The sequence below is a fragment of the Macaca nemestrina genome, chromosome 4 (genome assembly GCF_043159975.1).
Source record: "Macaca nemestrina isolate mMacNem1 chromosome 4, mMacNem.hap1, whole genome shotgun sequence".
In the NCBI taxonomy this organism is placed as follows: domain Eukaryota; kingdom Metazoa; phylum Chordata; class Mammalia; order Primates; family Cercopithecidae; genus Macaca; species Macaca nemestrina.
The window spans coordinates 56,202,699-56,229,556 of NC_092128.1; the positions used below are offsets into that span (position 1 = coordinate 56,202,699).

The 26,858-nt window shown below is 40.3% G+C and overlaps 3 protein-coding genes across 20 annotated transcripts in view; 1 reads left to right on the forward strand and 2 right to left on the reverse strand.

Moving 5' to 3' along the window:
- LOC105475890 (F-box and leucine rich repeat protein 13) overlaps positions 1-26,858 on the forward strand; it is a 273,121-nt gene that overhangs the window by 93,531 nt on the left and 152,732 nt on the right. For all 18 annotated transcript variants that reach the window (XR_011621591.1, XM_071093958.1, XM_071093972.1 and 15 more), the window contains 2 exons: positions 11,756-11,851; positions 17,883-18,015. Coding sequence is in view for 17 of the 18 variants with exons in the window: in XM_071093958.1 (XP_070950059.1) it covers positions 11,756-11,851; positions 17,883-18,015 (229 nt within the window). In the remaining variant the exon portion in view is untranslated. The remainder of the gene's footprint in view (positions 1-11,755; positions 11,852-17,882; positions 18,016-26,858) is intronic.
- Positions 3,721-11,032, reverse strand: LOC139362488 (transcription factor NF-E4-like). The gene is given in 6 exon segments (XM_071094064.1): positions 3,721-4,035; positions 5,910-5,919; positions 6,175-6,358; positions 6,361-6,440; positions 6,617-6,711; positions 10,943-11,032. Coding segments are annotated over 6 exon segments (774 nt in total).
- Positions 19,259-26,858, reverse strand: part of LOC105475358 (leucine rich repeat containing 17) — a 55,824-nt gene continuing 48,224 nt past the window's right edge. Inside the window, exon 4 of the mRNA XM_071093984.1 lies at positions 19,259-20,191. Coding sequence (XP_070950085.1) covers positions 20,130-20,191 — 62 coding nt within the window. The 3' untranslated portion in view covers positions 19,259-20,129. The remainder of the gene's footprint in view (positions 20,192-26,858) is intronic.

Below are 26,858 nucleotides of genomic sequence, written 5' to 3' on the forward strand. Positions count from 1 at the left end.
CCCTATTTTTTTCCTGAGAGTTTATGGTTTTAGCTTTTTTTTTTGAGATGGAATCTTGCTCTGTCATCCAGGCTGGAGTGCAGTGGCACGATCTAGGCTCACTGCAAGCTCTGCCTCCTGGGTTCATGCCATTCTCCTGCCTCACCCTCCCAAGTAGCTGGGACTACAGGCCCCCGCCACCACGCCCGGCTAATTTTTTGTATTTTTAGTAGAGATGGGTTTTCACCGTGTTAGCCAGGATGGACTCAATCTCTTGACCGTGTGATCCGCCCGCCTTGGCCTTGCAAAGTGCTGGGATTATAGGCGTGAGCCACCAGGCCCAGCCGGTTTTAGGTCTTATAATTAGGTCATTGATCTCATTTTGAGTTCATTTTGCTATGTGGTGTGAGGTAGAGGGTCCAAATTCATTCTTTTACATTTGGATATCCAGTTGTCCCAGTCCCATTTATTTAAAAGACTTTTCTTTCCCCCATTGAATGTTTTACCACCCTTATTGAAAATCACTTGGCCATGATGTATGGATTTATTTCTGGTCTGTCAGCCCTATTCCATTGGTCTATATGTCTATCCTGTACCTTGATAATTTGCTCACTATAGATTTGTAGTAAGTTTTCAAATCAGGAAATGTGAGTCCTCCAACTTTGTTCTTTTTCAAAATTGTTTTGGTTACTTGGGACTCCTTGCCCTTACTGTGAATTTGAGGGTCAGTTTTTTCATTTTTGCAAAAAGAGCCTTTGACATTTTTATAGGGATTACATTGAATCTATAGATCACTTTAGATAGTATTGACATCTTTAGTATTTTTATTGTTTGTAGGGTCTGTTCTTTGGATATTTGATAGAATACTCTTATAAAACTCTTGGCTCATGTCTGTTTGGTGTTTATTCAGAGGCAGATTTTAAATTCTGATTCAATTTCTGTTATCATTGTTATGTCTTCCTATCCATGAACATGGGATGTCTTTCCATTTATTTAGGCTTTTAAAAACTTTTTTACAGCAATGTTTTGTAATTTTCAGTATACTGGTCTTTCATCTCTCTAGTTAAATTAGTTAAATTTATTCCTAGGTATTTTTATTAAAAAGTGAGATTATTCAATAAAATATTTCAGGCATGCAAAGAAATTTAATGAGCAACTGTACACTCACCACCCAGCTTAAGAAATAAAATGTAACATACAATTAAAGCCTCCATGACTGCATTCTCTTTTCTCCCTCAGAGGTAATTGCTGTCTTAAATTTAGTATTTATTATTCCTTCATATAATATGATAGGTAGAACATTACCCCACCCCTTACAAAGATGTCCACATCCCAGTCCTCAGAACCTGTGAGTATGTTACCTTACATGACAAAAGAGTCTTCTCAGATTTGATTAAGTCAAGAATTTTGAAATGAGGAGATTATCCTGGATCACCTGGGTAGACCTAATACAATCACAGAGATATTTATAAGTAAAGAGAGAGGCAATATTTCTTAGAATGCATCTCTCCAAGGGCCAGGTAAGCCCTAGCATCTCCAGCTTTTATGACCTAGACGTGTCTCCAAGGCCCTGGGACCCATTTCTTCTTGAAATGTAAATTAGGGATCTTCCTGACACCTTGGGATCTTGACTAATCCAGGCTGTGACCATTTGACGTTCTTGGGGAGGTAAGAGAATTTTGTTATTCTTTTGGATCAGAGCAGTTAACTTTTTGTCAGACAAATAACTGTTTGTCTACAAATAACTACAGATTTAATTTCAATAGTATGCAGAAAGTAAAATGTTTGTAAAGTAAGTGAAGGGTAAAATTACCTATATTTATATCATGTAGAGTTCCATGCCTCTGGAGGCTAGTGCTTTTTACAGGTGCACTGAGAAATCCAAGATTTATTTCCTTGCATTGATCTATCAAGTATTGAGATAGTTTTAATATTATCTTTCATTATAATTGTGGATTTGTCAGATTCTCCTTATCACTTTGTAGCTTTGTTGTTAGCTGCCTGCGTAGTTAGGATTGCTGTAATCTCTAGTGAATTGCTACCTTTAATTATTATGTTGTCACCCTCTTTGTGAGATAAACTTTAAAAATCCAACTAAAATATAATACAAAACTGAAGGGTTCTTGTATCGGTTCAAACCCCAAGAGTGTGCCAACAGACAACATGAGGCGGTGTGGAGCAACATGCTGTTTTAATGAGCGCCTGGGTACAGGCAGGCTGAGGCCTAAAATGGCGTCAGCACCAAATGAGTACGGGGCAGGGGTTTTATAGTCTTCTGTAAACAGGAAGTGTCCCAGTCTGATGTAAGTGCTATGTGGTACCCGGATGGCTTCTTTCTCAATCTTCAGGGGTATGTGTCTTCTGGCCAGGGTAGGTGTCTTCTGGCTGGCTGTCTTCCTGCTTCTGCTATCTTGCTGACTCACGCTGCTGGCACAAGTGGCCTTGTGCCTTGAGACTGGGCCTGAGAAGGAAGGAGTTATTCATTCCTTCAAGTTTTCAGGCTCTGGGGAGAATCCTTCATTCCTTTCTATTTGGTTATAGAAAAAAGGGAAAAGGGATGACTTTCTCAATAACTACTTCAGGCATGACATAGGGGGTGGCCTGGTCACCTTGGAAAAAGAAAACCTTAATTTTCTGGGTATTCTTGAGAGACGGGGTGGTATCCATCTTGTAATTGTAGCAGGAGCATTGTCTGGATTTTCTGGCAGTCAACTGTAGTTTCAACAAGAGTTGTAATGGCTTTTATTATCAGTGGGATAACACAGGGAAGAAACAGGAGGAGCCCGGTGATGAAGATTACTGTCCTTACCAGCATTTTAAATCCTTCTAAATTAGAGAACCACCCTCCTAGAAGGTTTGCCGGATCCCATCCTTTCCAGGTTTGGACTGGTACATGGGCTACTTTTCTGATGTTTGAAGCAATTTCTAGAACTGCTTTTGTGTTATCGTCTATGTTAAGACAACAATTGGAGATATTAAAGTTACCACAGACCCCACCCTCTTCTGCTAATAAGTAGTCTAGTGTTAGCCTGTTTTGATAAATTGCCACGCACATTTGTTTTTGTTGTTGTGCAAGCATTTCCAGGGTTGAGACGGTTTGGTTAGTGATTATCTTTAGAACAGCCTGTAGTCTAATTATTCTATTTAGCATATATATGGGAGTGTGATAACCCCATGAACCATCCTCCTCCCAAGTGGCAGGACCATAATATTTGATGATCCATTGTGGAGGCCACTCGTGCTCTTGCCATCTTTGGCTTCCTCCTACCTTTAAGGATCGTTTTTCTCTGTTTAAGTGATCATACGCAGGGACTCTGTGGGTGTTGGGGTTTTCCCACATAAAGGCAAAGAGGTTTTGGGAATCAGAGTGTAAAGGAATTGTGAAAAAAGCATGCTTTAGGTCTAGAACAGGTGGGAGGTTGGAATAGAAGAAAGAAGCCCCGGAGGGGTCTGGATTGATGGCATTGGGTACTATGAGGAACGTAAGTGGAGAGCAGTATGGAGTTTTTAAAGGATGCCTTGGAGCAGAGTTGGGCATGAGGGTAGGACTAAGAAAGGGTGAGTGAAGGAAAAGGTGTGCAGGGAGCAGAAAAGTGGAGGGGCTTGCTCACGGTTTGGAGGCTTGTTCATCAATTCCTACAAGAGAGACTTGGGAGGACTGGGTGGGTCCTGAAAAATTAGGTTGCCCCAGTATTAATTATTAATTTGAAAAACATACTGGCCTACCTGCCACCATCGGGGTTACCCTTGACTCGGATGAAGTGATGGTAGTTGCTGGGGCGTCCATTCCAAGGCACCGTCAGTCTTCAGCGGCAAGGCTGATGAGATCTGAGTGGGAGGTTTTGGCTGGCTCAGGAAGGGATGGGGGCAGTCTTTGCAGGGACCGCTCACAGTCCAACTTCCAGCGGGGTCCTCCACAGAGGGGGCATGGCCTGGTGGGCTTACCTGGGTTTGGGCATTGTGTGGGCCACTGGCCTTCATTGCCACACTTGAAACAGGCGTCAGGTGGAGATGGATTGCTAGGAGGCTTCTCTGTGGAGCTGCGGCCCCATGAGCCTGCAGAGCCCCTAATGGCGGAGGCAAGCATTTGGAACCCTGCCTGTTTTTGCCTTTTACTTTCCTTATCAGGATTGTTAAAGACTTTGAAGGCTAAATTAAGAAGGTCTCGTTGTGGGGTTTGAGGGCCGTCGTCAAGTTTCTGAAGCTTGCGCCGAATATTGGGAATGGATTGGGAGATGAACTGAAGGTTTAAAATAGAGGTTCCTTCTGGGCTGACTAGGTCTAGGCTGGTATGTTTTCTCATGGCTTCAGTTAAATGAGAGAGAAAGAGGGCTGGGTTTTCATCAGGACCTTGGGTGATTTCTGAAAGTTTTTCATAGTTTACCACTTTATGGGCAGCCTTTTTGAGTCCTGCAAGGAGGCACACAACCATGTGGTCTCAACAGCAGCGTCCAGAGGCCCTGTCTTGATAATCACAGTGGGGATCCTGGTTGGGGACTGCCTTTGCGCCAGTAGGCCGGGCAGGAGCTTGGTGATGAATTGTATCAGTGTGTGCCTGAGCTAGGGTCCAGATATAGCCCCAGTCTTCTAGGGTGAGGGTGGAAGAGAGGATAATTTAGAGGTCATGCCAAGTTAGTTCATAAGACTGGGTGAGGTACTGAAACTCTAATATAAGAGAGAGGGTCTTCTGGAAATGAACCCTTTTGTTAATTTGAGTGAGATCACTGAGGGAGAAGGGAACATAAACTTTAACAATACCTTCAGTTCCTGCTAATTCCTGAAGGGGGCACTCTAGCACAGGTGCTGAAGTAAGGGTGGGGCATGGGCCAAAGATGGCGCCTGAGCTAGTGTGGGTGGGAGAGAAGGAAGAACCTGGAAGTGGTTCCTGCTGAGGGTTTGAAGGGGGAAGGGGGATTAAGCTGATAGGCAGTGGAGGATAGATAGGAGCGTAAGGTGGCAGGATGGGTTTACAAGCTTCAGGAGAAGGCAGTGAGGAAGGAGAATGAGTACAGGCCATGGTAGAGTTGTCCTGAGGAGAGGACGGTGTAGGAAAAGAAGTGGTGATACTGCTGACTGGGAAGATGGCATCTGGGAAGATGAGGGCTGAGAAGATTGCGGCTGAGAAGATAAAGAGGAGGCTTGGGGGATTAAAGAAGACAGTTGAGAGGGAGAGGTAGGGGCTGGGAGGGGTGGACAGCAGTCTGCTGGATCTAATGAGGAGAAAGAGGTAGGGTTGAGAGGAGAAAGGCGATCTGGGTGGCGAGAATGGAGGATTTGAATAGGTGAGCAAGAATTACAGAGGTCGGGTTGTGATCTGAGTGCAAAAAGGGCTGGACAAAAGGAATTATTCCCCATTTCTCCAGTCGTCAGCAATAATTGCTTAAGTCAGTTAAAATTGTAAAGTCAAATGTTCCATTTGCGGGCAATTTGGACCCATTATCCAATTCATATTAATAGTGGCCAGTCTGAATTGCAAAAAAAGACAAGGCGCTTAGGGTGGATATCTTGCCTGAGGCCTAAGGTTTGCAGGGTTTTTTTTTTTTTTTCAAACGAACTGTCACCCTGTCACCCAGGCTGGAGTGCAGTGACGTGATCTTGGCTCACTGCAAGCTCCACCTCCCTGGTTCACGCCATTCTCCTGCCTCAGCCTCCCGAGTAGCTGGGACTACAGGTGCCTGCCACCATGCCCGGCTAATTTTTGGTATTTTTAGTAGAGATGGGGTTTCACTGTTAGCCAGGATGGTCTTGATCTCCTGACCTCGTGATCTGCCCACCTCAGCCTACCAAAGTGCTGGGATTACAGGCATGAACCACCGCACCTGGCCAGGTTCACAGGTTTTTTTTTTTTTTTTTTTTTTTTTACACAGGTTTTTTATGAGGCAGCCTAGAAGGCTGTTTTTTGGAATGGAGGATGGGGAGTTTCCCATAACGGAGGGTAGGCTCTGGAGAACAGGGAAAAAGGAGACCATCCTGGACGGCTGAAGGGAGACGATAAAAGGAGTGATTGTCACCACTGCCTTTTTCATTCCCGGAAAGGGATAAAATGGCTTAGAGGCGTCACCCTAAGACCAGATGATAAGCGAGTGCCTGGCACACATCGGAGCCTTCTTGGACCAACGCTGGATTTTTGGACTGGAGAAACCAAGAGAGGCCATGTGGATTTTTCCCTGTTAACCGGGCTCCCGGGAAACTTACCGGTAGATGGGATCAGTGACCGATGTGCATGCACAGAGAAGCGACTGGAGGCTGAGGAGCATCCTTTGTCCGGCTGCTGTGGTCTGCTTTCTGGGGTGGAGGGGTAGGTCCCCTGGGGACGTGAACTGGCGCCGCTCCCGGGTTTCAGCACCAGATAAAAGGTTCTTGTATCCATTCAGACTCTGAGAGCATGCCAACAGACAACAGGAGGCGGTGTGGAGCAACATGTTGTTTTAATGAGCACCTGGGTGCAGGTGGGCTGAGGCCTAAAATGGTGTTAGCACCAAAATGAATACAGGGCAGGGGTTTTACAGTCTTCTGTAAACAGGAAGTGTCCCAGTCTAACTTAACTGCTATGTGGTACCCAGATGGCCTCTTTCTCCATCTTTGGGTGTAGGTGTCTTCTGGCCGGCTCTCTTCCTCCTTCTGCTATCTTGCTGACTCACGCTGCTGGCACAAGTGACCTTGCGCCTTGGGACTGGGCCTGAGAAGGGAGGAGTCACTCATTCCTTCAAACTTTCGGGCCCTGGGGAGAATCTTTCAAAAATAAAATGAACACAAATGAAAGGAAGACTGATAACCATCATTTTACTCCCTACTTCCGTAAGTCCAACATTTTAAAATGTCACATATAAGTGAAATCATGCAGAATTTGTCTTTCCGTGCCTGGAAGAGCAGATTTTAAATGTTTTCTTCACACACAAAAATGATAATTATGTGAAGTGGTGATTTGTTAATTATTGACCTGATTTACTCATTCCACACTATAAACGTAAATCAAAACATCACATTTTACCCATAAATACATTTTAATTATTATTTGTCAATTAAAAATAAAACTAATAAAAGAAAATAGATAGCTACATTAATATTGGGGGAAAAACATTAAAGCAAAAAGCATTTTTAGGAATAAAATATTTCTGTCTTCTAACCAATGCATTTTGTTAAATTTGTTACGATTATTGATATACTTGGATTCATTTTTATCCTTTCATTTTATACTATTTATTATCTTTTTTATATGTTTTATTTTTCCCCTTTCCTGACTTTATTTGTTGACTTTTAAAAAATAAAAACATTTAAAGAAATTTCAATAGCTTCTGGGATAGATGTGGTTTTTGGTTACATTGATGAATGGTATAGTGGTGAAGTCAGATTTTAGTGCACCCATTTCCAAGTAGTGTACTATTCATTGAGTATTTAAATCTATCCCCTTTTTTCTACTTTCATGTTTTAGATGGTATACATTCTATTTCTACAATTTTACTGGTTGCTCTTAAATATTTTTAACATATTGTAGAAGGTAAACATTCTATTTCTACTATTTTACTGGTTACTCAAATATTTTTAATGTGTACATTTATTATTAAGGCCTAAAGTAAATTAATATTTATAGTTTCTTCTTGAATAATAATTGAAATTTAGAACACTAACTCTTGATTACTCCCTCTGGTGTTAGAGTGTTATTATTATCTATTGTTTTTGTTGCATCTTATTTTTCTACCCCCACATTAGTCATCATGATACTGTTTTATAAAGTTAATGGTTTTACCCATATACTTATTAGATTTTTTGCCCATTGTTATTATTTGCATTTCATGCCTTTCTTCTGATTTCAGTGTTCTTTAGAAATTCCTTTGTGAAGGGTCCTTTGGAAGCAGACTCTCAGTGTGTGTCTCAAAGTGTCTTTAAATTTTTTTTTTCTTTTTTTTTTGAGATGGAGTCTCACTCTGTCTCCCAGGCTGGAGTGCAGTGGCACCATCTTGGCTCACTGCAACCTCCGCCTCCCTGTTTCAAGCGATTTTCCTGCCTCAGCCTCCCAAGTAGCTGGGATTACAGGTGCCTACCACCACACCCAGATAATTTTTGTGTTTTTAGTAGAGATGTGGTTTCGCCATGTTGGCCAGGCTGGTCTCGAACTTCTGACCTCAGGTGATCCGCCCACCTTGGCCTTCCAAAGTGTTGGGATTACGGGCATCAGCCACCATACCTGGCCTTAAATTTTTTAGAGACAGAGTGTTGCTATGTTACCCAGGCTGGCCTTCAATTCTTGGGCTTAAGTAATCTTCTTGCCTCAGCCTCTCAAGTAGCTGGGACTACAGGTGTACTACATGCCTGGCAAAAAAGTGTGTGGTGTTTTTTTTTTTTTTTTTTTTTTTGAGACGGAGTTTCACTCTTACTGCCTAGGCTAGAGTGCAATGGTGCGATCTCAGCTAACCGCAACCTCCGCCTCCTGGGTTCAAGCGATTCTCCTGCCTCAGCCTCCCGAGTAGATGGGATTACAGGCATGTGCCACCACGCCCGTCTAATTTTGTATTTTTAGTAGAGATGGGGTTTCTTCATCTTGGTCAGGCTGGTCTTGAACTCCCGACCTCGGGTGATCTGCCCGCCTCAGCCTCCCCAAAGTGCTGGGATTACAGGCGTGAGCCACTGTGCCTGGCCAAAAATGTCTTAATACTCATTTTTGAGTTGTAATTTACTTGCATATGATATCTCAGATTGATAGTTTCTGCTGACTTCCACCTTATGTTGTTCTGTCTACGTGACAATCTTTTGTAAGTAATCTGTCCAATTGCCTGAAAAATTTTCCTGTGCCTCTTGCAGTTTCTCTATAATGCCATTGGTATATTTTCACTTTCCTGCTTGGAACTTCTTGTGCTTTTTGAATCTGAAAATTATTGCTTTTCATCAGTTCTAGAACATTTTAGTCTGTGGTATTTTTAAATTTTGCTTTGATTTTATTCTCTTTATTCTCTTCTGGAAATTCTGTAAAGATGGAAATTCTGTAAAGATGTATGTTGGACCTTTTCGTGTTATGTAATGTGTCTCTTAACATCCTTTATATTTTTCATCTCTTTATCTCCCTATATCTTATCCCGTGTAATTTCTTCAGGTACATATTCATTTGTTGAGTCTATTCTCAGCTGAGTTGCATCTGCTATTTAACTCACCCACTGAGTTTTAAATTTCAATAATTATATTTTTAATTTTCATGAATTTTATTTGGTTATTTTACAGATCTTCCCAGTCCTGTTTGACATTTGTCTCAAGAGTTTTATTTGCTTTTTATGTCTTCATCACTTTAAAGGTTTCTTTTGAATCTTGTTGGAGTTTCTTTTCCTCGTATGTTTTGCAGTTTTTGATTGGGAGCTTGTTTTTGGAGGGCTTAATCTGTGGGTATCCTGTAAGGCTTGGCTGGAATGTGTCTGTGTCTCTTTAGAGAGAATATTTATTTCTGCCAAATGTCCCAGAGTTATTACCAGTGGAACCTCTTTGCACATTAATATATCAAATCCAGTTACAAAGGTAATAAATTCAAATTGGATCCCAGGCATGATAAAATTTAAATCCCAACACACATCATCACTGGCCTTTGGTTATAAACTCTTTTTTTTCTTTTTTTCATCCATTTAAAAAAATATATTTATTATTATTTCTGTTTAACCCAAACCAAAAATGGTTAATATGGTTACAAATTCTTTGAGAGATTTTATTTTATTTTATTTTATTTGAAATAGCATCTTACTCTATTGCCCAGGCTGGAGTGTAGTCGCGTGATGATGGCTTACTGCAGCCGTAGTCTCCCAGGCTCAAACAGTTCTCCCATCTCAACCTCTAGAGTAGCTGGGACTAGGGACTACTTTTTAAAATTTTTAGTTGAAATGGGGTTTCACTATGTTGCCCAGCCTGGTCTTAAACTCCTGGGCTCAAGCAAGCCTCCCACCTCGGCCTCCTAAAGTGCTGGAATTACAGGTGTGAGCCACTGTGCCTAGCTGGAGATCTTTTTCATACCAAGCTAGATACCTTAGTTTTTGTTTTGCCAATAGGTAGATTTCTTTCCCCTCCCCTCCCCTCCCCTCCCCTCCCCTCCTGTTCCCCTTTTCTGACAGTCTCGCTCTGTCGCCAGGCTGGAGTGCAGTGGTATAATCTTGGCTCCCTGCAACCTCCACCTCCTGGGTTCAAGCAGTTCTCCTGCCTCAGCCTCCCAAGTAGCTGGGATTACAGACATGTGTAACCATGCCCTACTAATTTTTGTATTTTTAGTAGAGACAGGGTTTTACCATGTTGGCCAGGCTGGTCTTGAACTCCTGACCTCAAGCAATCCTCCTGCCTCGGCCACCTAAAGTGCTAGGATTACAGGCGTGATTTCTTTCTAACTGTTTAGTAATCCTGGATTTTTCTCTCTCTCTCTTTTTTTTTTTTTTTTTCTGACTCGGTTACAGTTACAGTCACACATTGCTTAATGATGGGGATACCTTTTGAGAAGTGTGTTATTAGGTGATTTTGTCATTGTGTGAACATCATAGAGTGTGCTACACAAACCTAGATGGTATAATCCAGTATACACCTGGGCTGTATGGTATAGCCTATTGCTCCTAGACTACAGGCCTGTACAGCATGTTACTGTACTAAATATTGTAGGCAATTGTAGCACAATGGTAAGTATGTATTTAAACATATAAAATGTATGGTAAAAATATGGTAAAAAACATTAAAACTGCACACCTATATAGGGCACTTATCAATGGAGGACTAGAAGTTGCTTTAAGTGAGTCAGTGAGTGAGTGTTGAGTGAATGTGAAGGCCTAGGATATTACTGTACACAACTACAGATAGAGTACTATACTTTATAAACAGTGTACACTTAGGTTACACTAGATTTATTTAAAAATTAAGTAATTGTGCTATGATATTACAATGGCTATGATGACTCTAGACAATAGAAAATTTTCAGCTCCATTATAATCTTATGGGACCACTGTCATACATGCAGCCCATCATTGACTGAAACATCATTATCCAGAGCATGGCTGTACCAGCTTTGTACAGGCCTGATGACTGTCTTGTGTCTCTGCATGGCCAGTAAAATCTGAACCCATTTTATTATGAAAAGTAGCAACCATCTTTATTGTTCCTCCCTCCCAAGTAACTATAGCGTGAAGCACCTTATTATCAGTCTGGGTTTACAAGGATTGGGTCCTTGCATATTTGTTTTACTTTCTTGACAACTGAATTATGCTTTTAAGAAATGTTTCTTTTAGCATTTATTGATGTTTTGTACCAGAAGGATTTCCTGGTTTTTTGGTCTACCACATTTCCAGAAGTAGAAGCCAAAATGTGTTTATTGCTCTTTCCCAGGAATCCTTTTTTTTTCTTCTCTGAGGAATACTACATCTTTAGAAGGAATGCAGTTCAGTTCAGCAGACGGTATTGATTGCCTTCTATGTACCAATGACTATTTATGGAAATCATTAGTTTTCTAGCAGAATTCTATCTTCATTCAAAAAATAAAACAAATATGCTTATCTTTCTCACCATCCTTCTGCAACTATCAATCACAAGGATTATATTATATAAAAAGAGTCAGCAGATAGGTTCCAGTACTTTAGATAAAACTCCTGTCTTGAGATAAAATTCTAGCACTTAAACTCTTGCTATTTGCAAAGTACGGATTACATTATCATTACTAATGCATGTGTGCACCCATGTGCGTGTACACACACACACACAGAAGGTAAGTGGACAAGTTACATCAAAGTTCACATATTTTTCAAAGTTGTGTATTTTTCTTTGTGTTTAGATTTTCTTCTACCTCAGTTTAAAAGATGTGATAATATGTGGCCAAGTTAATCATGCCTGGATGTTGATGACACAGCTGAACTCACTGTGGAATGCTGTAAGTAGATACTAACTGAACTATGTCTTCACACTAATTCTTAAAAGGAGAATGGACTGCTGTGAAGCCAACTGTTGTGGGACACCTTCTTCCCTGCTCTGTGGTCACCAGCAGCAAGTGAATTTGGTTTTCTTTTGTCCAGGCACAAGCCTGGGGGAAGAGATAAAAAAGATAATAATGCCATTTTAAGAGATACATCATTAGTATTTTAAAATGTAAATGGTAGATATAAATGAATATCATTTTTGGATTGAAACAAAGCTCCATTTTATTGGATAGTTTGTACTCCATTCTGGTTTTATTACTGTGTGCCTACTTCCTTTTCATGAGCATAGACTATATGTTGAGTCCATGACTATGGGAAAGATGTTTAGAGTGTGAGGTGTGCAATAGCTTTTTCTTAACTCATAATTTTTGGAAGGGTTATTTCCATTAAAAAGAGAGGATTATGCTGGGCACAGTGGCTCACGCCTGTAATCCTCGCACTTTGGAAGGCCAAGGCAGGTGGATCACCTGAGGTCAGGAGTTTGAGACCAGCCCAACATGGTGAAACCCTGTCTCTACTAAAAATGCAAAAATTAGCCAGGCACGGTGGCAGTTGCCTGTAATCCCAGCTACTCAGGAGGCTGAGGCAGGAGAATTGCTTGAGCCTGGGAGGTGGAGGTTGCAGTGAGCCGAGACTGTGCCACTGCATTCCAGCCTGGGCAACAGAGCAAGACTCTGTATCATTCAAAAAAAAAAAAGAAAAGAGAGGATTGGCTGAGCGCTGTGGCTCACGCCTATAATCCAAGCATTTTGGGAGGCCGAGGCAGGCGGATCACGAGATCAAGAGATTGAGACCATCCTGGCCAACCTTGTCTCTAAAAATTAGCTGGGCATGGTGGTGTGCGCCTGTAGTCCCAGCTACTTGGGAGGCTGAGGCGGGAGAATTGCTTGAACCCAGGAGGCAGAGGTTGCAATGAGCCAAGATCACACCACTGCATTCCAGCTTGGCGACAGAGCGAGACTCTGTCTCAAAAAAAAAAAAAAAAAAAGAGAGGATTACAAGGATGACCTTAGTGTACCTGGGTGATGGTATGCAAAACTGATAAGGGCAGAGGTTTTTGGAGTGGCCAGGGCTGATTGATAAACAATAACATTGATATCACAGTATTGCTAATATTGTCAGCTGAAAATTTACGTTTGTGAACATCCAATTGCCTGTGAACAGGCAACTTCTCATTGCCTTCTGAATAAAGTTACTGTTTGTACTAAAAATGCTGATTATAATTGTGCCACATTTGAACACTCACAAATAAAAGCAGAAATAGGAGGATGGAGCAACATACAATTGTGGAAAGAGAAATTTGCTGAACATAAAGCACTAACTTCCTACCCTGGCTTCATTCCTCACTGCCATGTGCTTATAATGCTCTCCATCTTTATCCAGTGAGGTCTCTGGGCAGAAGCGCTGGCTTTTTCTAACTCCTACCAGCTTCCTTAAGACATGTCATGATCGAAATATTGTATATATTCTTTCTCCTTTAGACCATTTGGATGCATTTTTTTCTTCTTTATAGGTTTTCCGAAGGAAAAAGCAACATCCCCAAATATCTGTAATGTAATTTAGAGATTTATCACTTTAAGCCAGTGGTTCTCAAAGTGTGGTCCTGGGACCAGTAGTATCAGCATCACCCAATACCTTGTTGGAAATGCAAATTCTTAGGCCCCATCCCAGACCTACTGAGTCAGAAACTCTTAGGGTAGCAAACAGTAATCTGTTTTAACAACCCCCTAGATGATTCTGATGCACGCTAACGTTCGAGAATCACCATGTTAAACTAAAAATAAAATTAAGACAGGAACACCTAATTTGTTAGCTAAGATAGGTTTGGTAAGATGAAATCAGTTCTTTTCTTGCCATTGTTGCACAGAGCGAGAGTAGTGCAACCGAGAATGGGATGGTGTCCAGATGCGATGTAAAGATGTTGAGTTAACTTATGAAGCTAGAGCCCCTGACACCTTCTCAACTCCTTTTAATTTCTTTAAGTTAAGTTTTAGAGCTTCTACAAAATGGCGCCAGGCCCCCTATTCATAGGTCAGTCTGAGCACGTGACATCATCAGTGCTTCAATCATTAGCACTAAGGAGGGGTTGTGAAGTCAGCTATTGACTGGACTTTAGACAACAGGGAAAATGTTGCCACTGAACATTGGTTGATGGTGTAAATGACCATGTTTGTTGATATTAAAGTATCTTACAAGAAACAGACAAGAGAAGTTGTTGGGGGATGTGTGCTTATTTGCTTATTTTTTATTGTTGGCTGAGTCCTCTCCTCAATGTCTCTTTGGAATGAGAAACACAAACATGTTTCAGGTTAAAAAATAGTTCTGTGGCAAGAATAGTACATAAGTGCCAGCCTAGGAGTTCATATTAGAAAATGACAGAGTGTATGTGTTTCTGCATGCATGCAGACACACTAAGAATGTCAAATATTGTGTTGTTTATTTTAGTCCTATTCCATGCTTTTTAAAATTTATGTACTCCATATTTTGTGTGCTTTGTCATGTCTTTTTGAAGTAATAATAGTAGCTAATATTTATTGAATGCTTTCTTATATGCCAGATGCTACACTAAGTATTTTATTTGCATTTTCTCAGTTTGTCTCTTCAGCCTCCTGAGTTAGGCACTATTATTTTTCCCATTTTACAGATGGAAAAAAACTAAGCCTTAGTTAAGTCATAGCCAACATGGTTAAATGGCTAGGATGGGATTCACATTCTGATCTGTCTGACTAGAAAGTATGTGTTCTTAATTATCAACTATTTATAAGGGAATGCCAGGTCTGCCATTTGCCTTTCCCCTAACTGGCAGCATAGAATTTCTCCTCTTAAGGTTCTTTAACAATGATATAACCTTGAGCTCTGAGACCCAACTTTCATAAAATGCTTGGCATTAATGAGTAATATTCATGAAGCGTTCGGGTCAAGTAAGTCCTCTAGATACTGTGTATTTTGTCCCTGAATTGAATCAGCCAACCAGAGAGCAGCACACTTGGACTCTATTGCTTTAGATTTTCTCTTTCTGAGTTGTGCTTTTTTGCCCTGAATTCAGCTTTTGTCCAGTGGTTTGTTATATGGAAGTCACTCAATTTATTTAATCTGTCTCCTATCGAAAGACATTTAGGTTGCTTACTATCTTTTGTTAATAAAATCCTGTGGTGAATATCCTGTTTCTCAGTGTTTCGTTGTATACATGTATGATTATATTGGCAGGATAAATTCTTAGAAGTAGAATTGTTAAGGCAAAGGTTGGATTCATTTATAATCACAAAATTGGCCAGGCATGGTGGCTCATGCCTCTAATCCCAGCACTTTGGGAGACTGAAGCAGGTGGATCATTTGAGGTCAGGAGTTCGAGACCAGCCTGGCCAACATGGTGAAACCCCATCTCTACTAAAAATACAAAAATTAGCCGGGCGTGGTGGCAGGTGTCTGTAATCCCAGCTACTCGGGAGGCTGAGGCAGGAGAATCACTTGAACCCAGGAGGCAGTGGTTGCAGTGAGCCAAGATCATGCCTCTGCACTGCAGCCTGGACAACAGAGCGAGACTCTGTCCCCCCTAAAAAATTATATATATGTGTGTGTGTGTGTGTGTGTGTGTGTGTGTGTGTGTGTGTGTGTGTAAAGTCACAAAATTGTGTGGAGTTATGGAGTACTTTTTGCCCCCAAATTTCCTTAGCTCTCTCTATTTTTTTTTTTTTTTTTTTGAGATGGAGTTTTGCTCTATCACCTACACTGGAATGCAGTGGCACGATCTCAGCTCACTGCAACCTCAGCCTCCTGGGTTCAAGCAATTCTCCTGCCTTAGCCTCCTGAGTAGCTGGGATTACAGGTGCACGCCACCACACCTGGCTAATTTTTGTATTTTCAGTAGAGACAGGGTTTCACCATGTTGGTCAGGCTGGTCTCAAACTCCTGACCTCAGGTGATCCGCCCTCCTTGGCCTTCCAAAGTCCTAGGATTATAGGTGTGAGCCACCATGCCAGGCCTATACTTTTTTTTATATCTGATATCACATTGTTATTTTAATTTATGTATCTCAACTCACAAGAGAGACTGAACATTATATGTCAGGAAACCATTTTGCATTTACGTTTTTTATTCTAATTTACTATATTTTTATCAGCCAACTCAAATCATTTTTGGGAACAAGCAAAAACGTATGTGTGTATGTGTTGAAATTTCCATACTGTACTAAATAGAACATTCAAACTAACATTTCAGTCTTTTTTTCTGTCTGGAAATGATGTGATGAAGAGCTTTTAGTACTAGACGCTTTAAAATATTTTAAATTTTTACATGAAACAGATCTTATTTCTTTTCAAATAATTTCAACTTTTGTTTTAGATATAAGGGGTACATGCTCAGGTTTGTTACCTGGGAATATCATGTGATGCTAAGGTTTGGGGTACAGATTCCATTATCCAGATAGTGAACGTAGTACCCAATAGGTAGTTTTTCTAAACCAGCCCCCACCTTCCAGTAGTCCACATAAATAGGCAGATGTGCTCCCATATTTATGTTCGTGTATGCTCAATGTTTAGCTTCCACTTATAAGTAAGAACATGCAGTATTTAGTATTCTGCTTCTGCATTAATTTGCTTGGGATGATGGCCTCTAGCTCCATCTGTGTTGCTGCAAAGGACATGATTTCATTCTTTTTTATGGCTGTGCAGTATTCCGTCGTGTATATCTACCACTTTTTCTTTATTCGATGTACTATTGATTGAATATGTGGTTGATTCCACATCTTTGCTATTGTGAGTAACACAGAGATGAACATATGAGTGCATGTGTCTTTTTGGTAGAATGATTTATTTTTCTTTGGATATTTACCCAGTAATGGGATTACTGGGTTGAATGGTAGCTCTGTTTTAAGTTCTTTGAGAAATCTCTGGACTGCTTCCCACAGTGGTTAGATTAATTTACATTCCCACCAATGGTGTATAAGTGTTCTCTTTTCTCCACAACTTTGCCAGAATCTGTTGTTGTGTGACTTTTTAATAATAACCATTCTGAGCCGGGCATGGTGGCTCACACCTGTAATCCCAGCACTTTGGGAGGCCAAGGCGGGCGGATCATGAGGTCAAGAGATCAAGACCATCCTGGTGAAACCCTGTCTCTACTAAAAATACAAAAAGTAGCTGGGCGTGGTGGCATGTGCCTGTAGTCCCAGCTACTCAGGAGACTGAGGCAGGAGAATCGCTTGAGCCTGGGAGGCAGAGGTTGCAGTGAGCTGAGCCAAGATCATGCCACTGCACTCCAGTCTGGCGACAGAGGAAGACTCTGTCTCAAAAAAAAAAAAAAAAAAAAGTCATTCTGACTGGTATGAGACAGTATCTTCTTTTTTCATGGCAGAGTCTTGCTCTGTCATCCAGGCAGGAGTGCATTGGTCTAATCTCAGCTCACTGCAACCTCCACTTGTCAGGTTCAGGCAATTCTCATGCCTTGGCCTCCCGAGTAGCTGGGACTACAGGCGTGCACCACCACCCCTGGCTAATTTTTGTATTTCTAGTAAAGATGGGGTTTTGCCATGTTGGCTAGGCTCATCTTGAACTTATGGACTCAAGTAATCCGGCACTTTGGACTCCCAAAGTGCTGGGATTACAGGCATGAGCCACTGTGCCCGATCTCATTGTGGTTTCAATTTGCATTTATCTGATAATGATGCGGAGCATTTTCTCATCTGTTTCTTGGCCACTTGTATTTCTTCTTTTGAGAAGTGTCTGTTCATGTTCTTTGCCTATTTTTATGGGGTTGTTTTTGCTTGTTGATTTAAGTTCCCTATAGATTCTGGATATTAGGCCTTTGTTGGATGTATAGTTTGCAAATATTCTCTCTCATTCTGTAGGTTGTCTGTCTGCTTCATTGATAGTTTCTTTTGCTGTACAGAAGTTCTTTAGTTAGGTCACATTTGTCTATTATTGTTTTTGTTGCAATTGTTTTTGGGGACTTTCTCATTTCTTAATGCATTTTGTTTATTCTTTTTAGATTGATTTTTCCACAGTGAAAAATGTGATTCCAGATAAATATATACTGTCTACTTTGCAAAGGTGGCGTTTAAATGTGCTGCGTTTGAATTTTCATGGTTGTCTTCTCCGACCCAAAACTTTCAGATCTGTCAGTAAGTATGTTCATTACAACTATTTGTCTTGCTTTCCTGTATCACAATTAAACAAATATACAGAAAAGCATAGATTAGAAAGGAAACTTCAGTGACAGTTTTAGGTCATAAGGATACCAATTATAACCATTTAAAAAGTGCATAATATAGTACAGCTTTTACTGTATTGTGTGCCCTGGGAGTTGGTTCTTTGTCTATTCTGGTTTTTTTTTTTTTTTTTTTTTTGAGACAGAGTCTTACTCTGTCTCCCAGGCTGGAGTGCAGTGGCACGATCTTGGATCACTGCAACCGCCGGCTCCTGGGTTCAAATGATTCTCGTGCCTCAGCCTGCCGACTAGCTGGGACTACAGGCATGTGCCACCACGCCCGGCTAATTTTTTTGGTATTTTTAGTAGAGACGGAGTTTCACCATGTTGGCCAGTCTGGTCTCAAACTCCTGACCTCAAGTGATCCACCCGCCTCGGCCTCCAAAAGTGCTGGGATAACAGGGGTGAGCCACTGTGCCCGGCCGGTTCTTTGTCTATTCTTGACTACTCTTTTGGGGTCTAGTATTTGTATATCTATGGATCATCAATTTTTTCTACTAACAATTAGAAAACATATTCTTACTTTTAAAAATCTAACAATAGACAGTAAAACCATCTTTTTTCACCTCCCTCAAACCTATTCACTTAGTCAAAGGCATCTGATGTTATTAGTTTTCTGTTTTTCTAAAATACATTTCTATATATGTGATTAAAAATACACAACTTTACAACATGAAAGGAGTCATATTGTTTTATATTTTCTTTTATGTCCTGAAAATCTCTCCATGTCAGTACATTTAGATTCACTACATTCTTTTTAAATACTGTAAAATTATTTTCTATGTTGTAGATGTAGCATGCTTTATTTAACCTTCTTCCTTTTGATGGACATTGAGATTATTTACAATTTTTTCCAAACTGACTGCTTTGTACTTCCATTGTGATATTTGTCTTTAACCTATATATCCTTTAACCTATATATTCTTTGAGATGCATTTTCTATCTATCATATAAGTATTTCTGGAAATGAAAGAAACAGTATATTTCAAAAAAAAGTAGACATTCATATTGACTCCAGATTATCGGGAGAACCCGCTCCCAATGTTTAACAAGGTTCTTTTTCTATTTCCTGTGTGTCTTGGCTGGGTTGAGAAATAAAGGGAAAGAGCACAAGAGAGAGAAATTTAAAGCTGGGTGTCCAGGGGAGACATCACATGTCGGCTGGATCCGTGATGTTCCCCGAACCGTAAAACGGACAAGTTTTTATTAGCGATTTTCAAAAGGGGAGGGAGTGCATGAATAGGGTGTGGGTCACAGAGATCACCATCACAAGGTAATAAAATATCACAAAGCAAATGGAGGCAGGGCGAGATCACAGGACCACCAGATGGGGTGAAATTAAAATTGCTAATGAAGTTTTGGGCACGCATTGTCATTGATAACATCTTATCAGGAAACAGGGTTTGAGAGCAGACAACCTGTCTGACCAGAATTTATTAGGTGGGAATTTTCCTCCTCCTAATAAGCCTGGGAGCGCTACAGGAGACCGGGGCTTATTTCATCCCTTCGGCTTCGACCATAAAAGACGGCACACTTCTAAAGGGGGCCGTTCATAGGCCTACCCTCTGGGCGCATTCTCTTTCTCAGGGATGTTCCTTGCTGAGAAAAAGAATTCAGCGATATTTCTCCTATTTGCTTATGAAAGAGGAGAAATATAGCTCTGTTCCATCCTGCTCACTGGCGGCCAGTTCAAAGTTACCTCTCTTGTTCCCTGAACATCGCTGTTACCCTGTTCTTTTTTAAAGATGCCCAGATTTCATATTGTTCAAACACACATGCTCTACAAACAATTTGTGCAGTTGACACAATCACAGGGTCCTGAGGTGACATTCATCCTCCTCACCTGACGAAGAAAATGATGGGATTAAGAGATTAAAGAAAGGCATAGAAAAACACAAGGGTATTGATTGGGGAAGTGATAAGTGTCCGTGAAATCTTCACAATTTATGTTCAGAGATTACAGTAAAGACAGTCGTAAGAAATTATAAAAGTATTAATTTGGGGAACTAATAAATGTCCATGAAATCTTCACAATTTATGTTCTTCTGCCGTGGCTTCAGCCAGTCCCTCCGTTCGGGGTCCTTGACTTTCTGCAACACCAGATAATGAGAAAGAATGTCAATATACATGTACAAATACCAGTTGAATAAGTCTAAAGATATTAAAGGGTAAAATGAAGTTGCATGAGAAAGCCATATATTGTATATAAAAGCTAATACCATTTGTATATAACTTTTCAATTTGCAAAATTATGTATATTTTTACCTTTTATTTTGAAATTTCAAACAATATACATTACTATAGATTTTTAAGTACACACACATATGGTGACATATAAAAAGCATGCATGAGAAAGAAAAACTCCAAATGCAAGACAGTGATTGTAAAACTGGACAGAGAGAGTTTAATGGAAAGGGGAAGAAGTGCACAAGGAGTTTCAACTGTGTCTGTACATTTTTAATTGAAAAAAGAAGTTATGCAAAATGGAATAGTTCTGATTGCTTATTGCTGGTGCTACACAAAGCTGTAGTTTTTTGTATGATGTTATTGTATCTGACCATGTGTTAAGCTTTCTTCTTGGTTTTAATAGTTTGTCAATTGATTCTCTTGAATTTTCTAGGTAGACTGTCGTATCTGGGACAGTTTTATTTTCATTCATGCCTATTCTTATCTCTTTTCTCTTTTTCTCATTTTATTACATTGCTTAGGACCTTTTTTGCAATGTTGAAAAGTAGCAGGGATATGCAGGAGTCGTTCATGGCTCCTTTTTCATATTTTTCATGAAAATAATGTTAATACATCTTTTAATTTCTGGGATACATCCTATATGGGGATATAATGCCATTTTCACCTTTATAGCAACTGTGTCCTGCATGTTCCTCATTCCGTCTGGTTACATCTGCCTTTGGATTTTTAGGAACTATTCGTTTCTGATCCACCAAGGCCATTCTTGCTTTGGTTTCCATGCATGTTATACATTTTTGAAAAAAAAATTCATTCTTGGATTTTGGGCAGGAGAGGGAAGCTGAATGTGTGCTTAGTCTGTCATTTTTAACCAATTTATTATGTTTGTAGTAATAAAAAGTTAATAAAATAATTATAAACCTTAAAGTGTTAGCCACCCAAACTTGCTCTCTCTGTCTCTGTTTTATTATTATTATTATTATACTTTAAGTTCTAGGGTACATGTACACAACATGCAGGTTTGATACATAGGTATACATGTATCATGTTGGTTTGCTGCACCCATCAACTCGTCATTTACATTAGGTATTTCTCCTAATGCTATCCCTCCCCCAGCCCCCTATCCCCTGACAGGCTCTGGTGTGTGATGTTCCCCGCCCTGAGTCCAAGTGATCTCATTGTTCAGTTCCCACCTATGAGTGAGAACATGTGGTGTTTGGTTTTCTGTCCTTGTGATAGGTTGCTGAGAATGATGGTTTCCAGCTTCATCCATGTCCCTGCAAAGCACATGAACTCATCCTTTTTATGGCTACATAGTATTCCATGGTGTTATGTGCCATATTTTCTTGATCCAGTCTATCATTGATGGACATTTGGATTGGTTCCAAGTCTTTGCTATTGTGAATAGTGCCGCAGTAAACATACATGTGCATGTGTCTTTATAGTAGCTTGATTTATAAACCCAGTAATGAGTTCAAATGGTAATTCTAGTTCTAGATCCTTGAGGAATCACCACACTGTCTTCCACAATGGTTGAACTAATTTACACTCCCACCAACAGTAAAAGCATGCCTATTTCTCCACATCTTCTCCAGCATCTGTTGTTTCCTGACTTTTTAATGATTGCCTTTCTAACTGGCATGAGATGGTATCTCATTGTCGTTTTGATTTGCATTTCTCTGATGACCAGTGATGATGAACTTTTTTTCATGTGTCTGTTGGCTGCATAGATGTCTTCTTTTGAGAAGTGTCTGTTCATATCCTTTGCCCACTTTTTGATGGGGTTGTTGTTTTCTTGTAAATTTGTTTGAGTTCATTGTAGATTCTGGATATTAGCCCTTTGTCAGATGGGTAAATTGTAAAATTTTTCTTCCATTCTGTAGGTTGCCTGTTCACTCTGATGGTAGTTTCTTTTTCCGTGCAGAAGCTCTTTAGTTTAATTAGAGTCCATGTTTCTGTTTTGGCTTTTGTGGCCATTGCTTTTGGTGTTTTAGTCATGAAGTCCTTGCCTGTGCCTGTGTCCTGAATGGTATTGCCTAGGTTTTCTTCTAGGGTTTTTATGGTTTTAGGTTAGACATTTAAGTCTTTAATCTATCTTGAATTAATTTTTGTATAAGGTGTAGGGAAGGGATCCAGTTCCAGCTTTCTGCATATGGCTAGCCAGTTTTCCCAACATTATTTATTAAATAGTCCTTTCCCCATTTCTTGTTTTTGTCAGGTTTGTCAAAGATCAGATGCTTGCAGATGTCTGGTGTTATTTCTGAGGCCTCTGTTCTGTTCCATTGGTCTATATATCTGTTTTGGTACCAATACCATGCTGTTTTGGTTACTGTAGCCTTGTAGCATAGTTTGAAGTCAGGTAGTGTGATGCCTCCAGCTTTGTTCTTTTTGTTTAGGATTGTCTTGGCAATGCAGGCTCTTTTTTTGTTCCATATGAACTTTAAAGTAGTTTTTTCTTCTGTGAAGAAAGTCATTGGTAGCTTGATGGGGATGGCATTGAATCTATAAATTACCTTGGGCGGTATGGGCATTTTTGTGATATTGATTCTTCCTATCGATGAGCATGGAATGTTCTTCCATTTGTTTGCATCGTCTTATTTCATTGAGCAGTGGTTTGTAGTTCTCATTGAAGAGGTCCTTCACATCTCTTGTAAATTGTATTCCTAGGTATTTTATTCTCTTTTGCAGCAATTGTGAATGGGAGTTCACTCATGATTTGGCTCTCTGTTTGTAAATGGTGTATAGAAATTCTTGTGATTTTTGCACATTGATTTTGTATCCTGAGACTGCTGAAGTTGCTTATCAGCTTAAGGAGACTTTGGGCTTCAATGATGGGTTTTTTTTAAATATACAATCTTGTCATCTGCGAACAGAGACAATTTGACTTCCTGTTTTCCTCATTGAATACCCTTTATTTTTTTTCTCTTGCCTGATTGCCCTGGCCAGAACTTCCAATACTTGTTGAATAGGAGTGGTGAGAGAGGGCATCCTTGCCTTGTGTTTATGTGATGGATTATGTTTATTGATTTGCGTATGTTGAACCAGCCTTGCATTCCAGGGATGAAGCCAACTTGATCGTGGTGGATAAGCATTTTGATGTGCTGCTGGATTCGATTTGCCATTATTTTATTGAGGATTTTTGCATCGATGTTCATCAGGGATGTTGGTCTAAAATTCTCTTTTTTTGTTGTGTCTCTGCCAGGTTTGGTATCAGGATGATGTTGGCCTCATAAAATGAGTTGGGGAGGATTCTCTCTTTTTCTGTTGATTGGAATAGTTTCAGGAGGAATGGTACCAGCTCCTGTTTGTACTTCTGGTAGAATTCAGCTGTGAATCTGCCTGGTCCTGGACTTTTTTTGGTTGTTAGGCTATTCATTATTGCCTCAATTTCAGATCCTGTTATTGGTCTATTCAGAGATTCAACTTCTTCCTGGTTTAGTCTTGGGAGGGTGTATGTGTCCAGGAATTTATCGATTTCTTCTAGATTTTCTAGTTTATTTGCATAGAGGTGTTTATAGTATTCTCCGATGATAGTTTGTGTTTCTGTGGGATCAGTGGTGATATCATCTTTATCATTTTTTATTGAGTATATTTGATTCTTCTCTCTTTTCTTCTTTATTAGTCTTGCTATCGGTCTATCAATTCTGTTGATCTTTTTAAAAAACAAACTCCGGCTGGGCGTCGTGGCTCATGCCTGTAATCCCAGCACTTTGGGAGGCCAAGGTGGGTGGATCACAAGGTCAGGAGATCAAGACCATTCTGGCTAACAAGATGAAACCCCATTTCTACTGAAAATACAAAAAAATTAGTTGCGCATGGTGGCAGGCGCCTGTAGTCCCAGCTACTTGGGAGGCTGAGGCAGGAGAATGATGTGAACCCAGGAGGCGGAGCTTGCAGTGAGCTGAGATCGCACCACTGTGCTCCAGCTTGGGCAACAGAGCAAGACTCCATTTTGAAGGGTTTTTTGTGTGTCTATCTCTTTCAGTTCTGCTCTGATCTTAGTTATTTCTTGCCTTCTGCTAGGATTTGAATTTGTTTGCACTTGCTTCTCTGGTTCTTTTAATTGTGATGTTATGGTGTCAATTTTAGATCTTTCCAGCTTTCTTTTGTGGGCATTTAGTGCTATAAATTTCCTTCTACACACTGTTTTAAATGTGTACCAGAGATTCTGGTACACTGTGTCTTTGTTCTCATTGGTTTCAAAGAACATGTTTATTTCTGACTTAATTTCGTTATGTACCCAGTAGTCATTCAGGAACAAGTTGTTCAGTTTCCATGTAGTTGTGCAATTTTGAGTGAGTTTCTTCATCCTGAGATCTAATTTGATTTTACTGTGGTCTGAGAGACAATTTGTGATTTCTATTCTTTTACATTTGCTGAGGAATGCTTTACTTCCAATTATGTGGTCAATTTTAGAATAAGTGTGATGTGGTGCTGAGAAGAATGTATATTCTGTTGATTTAGGATGGAGAATTCTGTAGTTGTCTATTAGGTCTGCTTGTTGCACAGCTGAGTTCAGGTCCTGGATGTCCTTGTTAACCTTCTCTCTCATTGATCTATCTAATATTGACAGTGGGGTGTTAAAGTCTCCTATTATTATTGTGTGGGAGTCTAAGTCTCTTTGTAGGTCTCTAAGGACTTGCTTTATGAGTCTGGGTGCTCCTGTATTGGGTGCATATATATTTAGTATAGTTAGCTCTTCTTGTTGAATTGATCCCTTTACCATTATGTAATGGCCTTCTTTGTCTCTTTTGATCTTTGTTGGTTTAAAGTCTGTTTTATCAGAGACTAGGATTGCAACCCCTGCTTTTTTTGCTTTCCATTTGCTTGGTAGATTTTCCTCCATCCCTTTATTTTGACCCTGTGTGCGTCTTTTCACGTGAGATGGGTCTCCTGAATACAGCACACTGATGGGTCTTGATTCTTTATCCAATTTGCCAGTCTGTATTTTTTAATTGGGGTATTTAGCCCATTTATATTTAAAGTTAATATTGTTATGTGTGAATTTGATTCTGTCATTATGATATTTGCTGGTTATTTTGCCTGTTAATTGGTGCAGTTTCTTCATCTCAGTGACGGTCTTTACAATTTGGCATATTTTTGCAGTGGCTGGTACCAGTTGTTTCTTTCCATGTTTAGTGCTTCCTTCAGGAGCTCTTGTAAGCCAGGCTTGGTGGTGACAAAATCTCTCAGCATTTGCTTGTCTGTAAAGGATCTTATTTCTCCTTCACTTATGAAGCTTAGTTTGGCTGGATATGAAATTCTGGGTTGAAAATTATTTTAAGAATATTAAAGTGCAGTATTTGGGCAGGAGTGCCCCGTTTTTCCAGGTAGTCTGTCACAGCTTCCCTTGGCTAGGAAAGGGAAATCCCCCGACCCGTTGCACTTCCCAGGGGAGGCAACGCCCTGCCCTGCTTTGGCTCGCCCTGTGTGGGCTGCACCCACTGACCAACCAGTCCCAGTGAGATGAACCAGGTACCTCAGCTGGAAATGCAGAAATCACCCGTCCTCTGCGTTGATCACATTGGGAGCTGTAGACCAGAGCTGTTTCTATTCGGCCATCTTGGAACGCGCCTTGTCTCTCTGTTTGTCTGTCCCTCTTTCCCTATATGTGTATACACACATATATACACATATGAAATATACATAGAAAATATACTATTAAATAAATCTAGATTTTCTGAAGGAAGGAAATGGACTCAAGATGCAACATTCAGGGTTTCAGTTTGACCTAAGATTTTCATGATAGCAATGGTAGTTGAATAGTGGAATGAGTTTCTGAGAAATAGCAAGGCATGCTTATCTGGAAGCTTTTGTTTATTGAGGTACATTTTATGTAACATAAAATTCACCTTTTTAACCATTTTAAAGAGTACAACTCAGTGGTTTTTATTATATTAACAATGTTGAGCAACCATCACTATTTAATTCTAGACCATTTTCATCAGCCCAAAGAGAAGGCTCATACCCATTCTGCCTTTTGTTTCTTTTCTTACACAATTGCTCATTGAGGAAGCTCCTATATATTCCTACTTTGCTGAGTGTTCTTATAAAGGGGTAATGGGATTTTGTCAAATGCCTTTTCTGAGTCAACTGAAATGGTTTTCCCCTCCTTCCTTCTATTAATATCATGTATATCACATTGATTGATTTTTTTTGTCTGTTGAACCACCCTTGAATTCCTGAGATCAGTCTCGTTTGTTCGTACATCATGGTGTATAATCCTTTTAATACGCTGCTGGACTCTGTTTGCTAATATTTTTTTTTTTTGAGATGGAGTCTCTCTCTGTCGCCCAGGCTGGAGTGCAGTGGCCGGATCTCAGCTCACTGCAAGCTCCGCCTCCTGGGTTCACGCCATTCTCCTGCCTCAGCCTCCCGAGTAGCTGGGACTACAGGCGCCCGCCACCTCACCCAGCTAGTTTTTTTTTTTTTTGTATTTTTTAGTAGAGACGGGGTTTCACTAGGTTAGCCAGGTTGGTCTTGATATCCTGACCTCGTGATCCGCCTGTCTCAGCCTCCCAAAGTGCTGGGATTACAGGCTTGAGCCACTGTGCCTGGCCGCTAATATTTTTA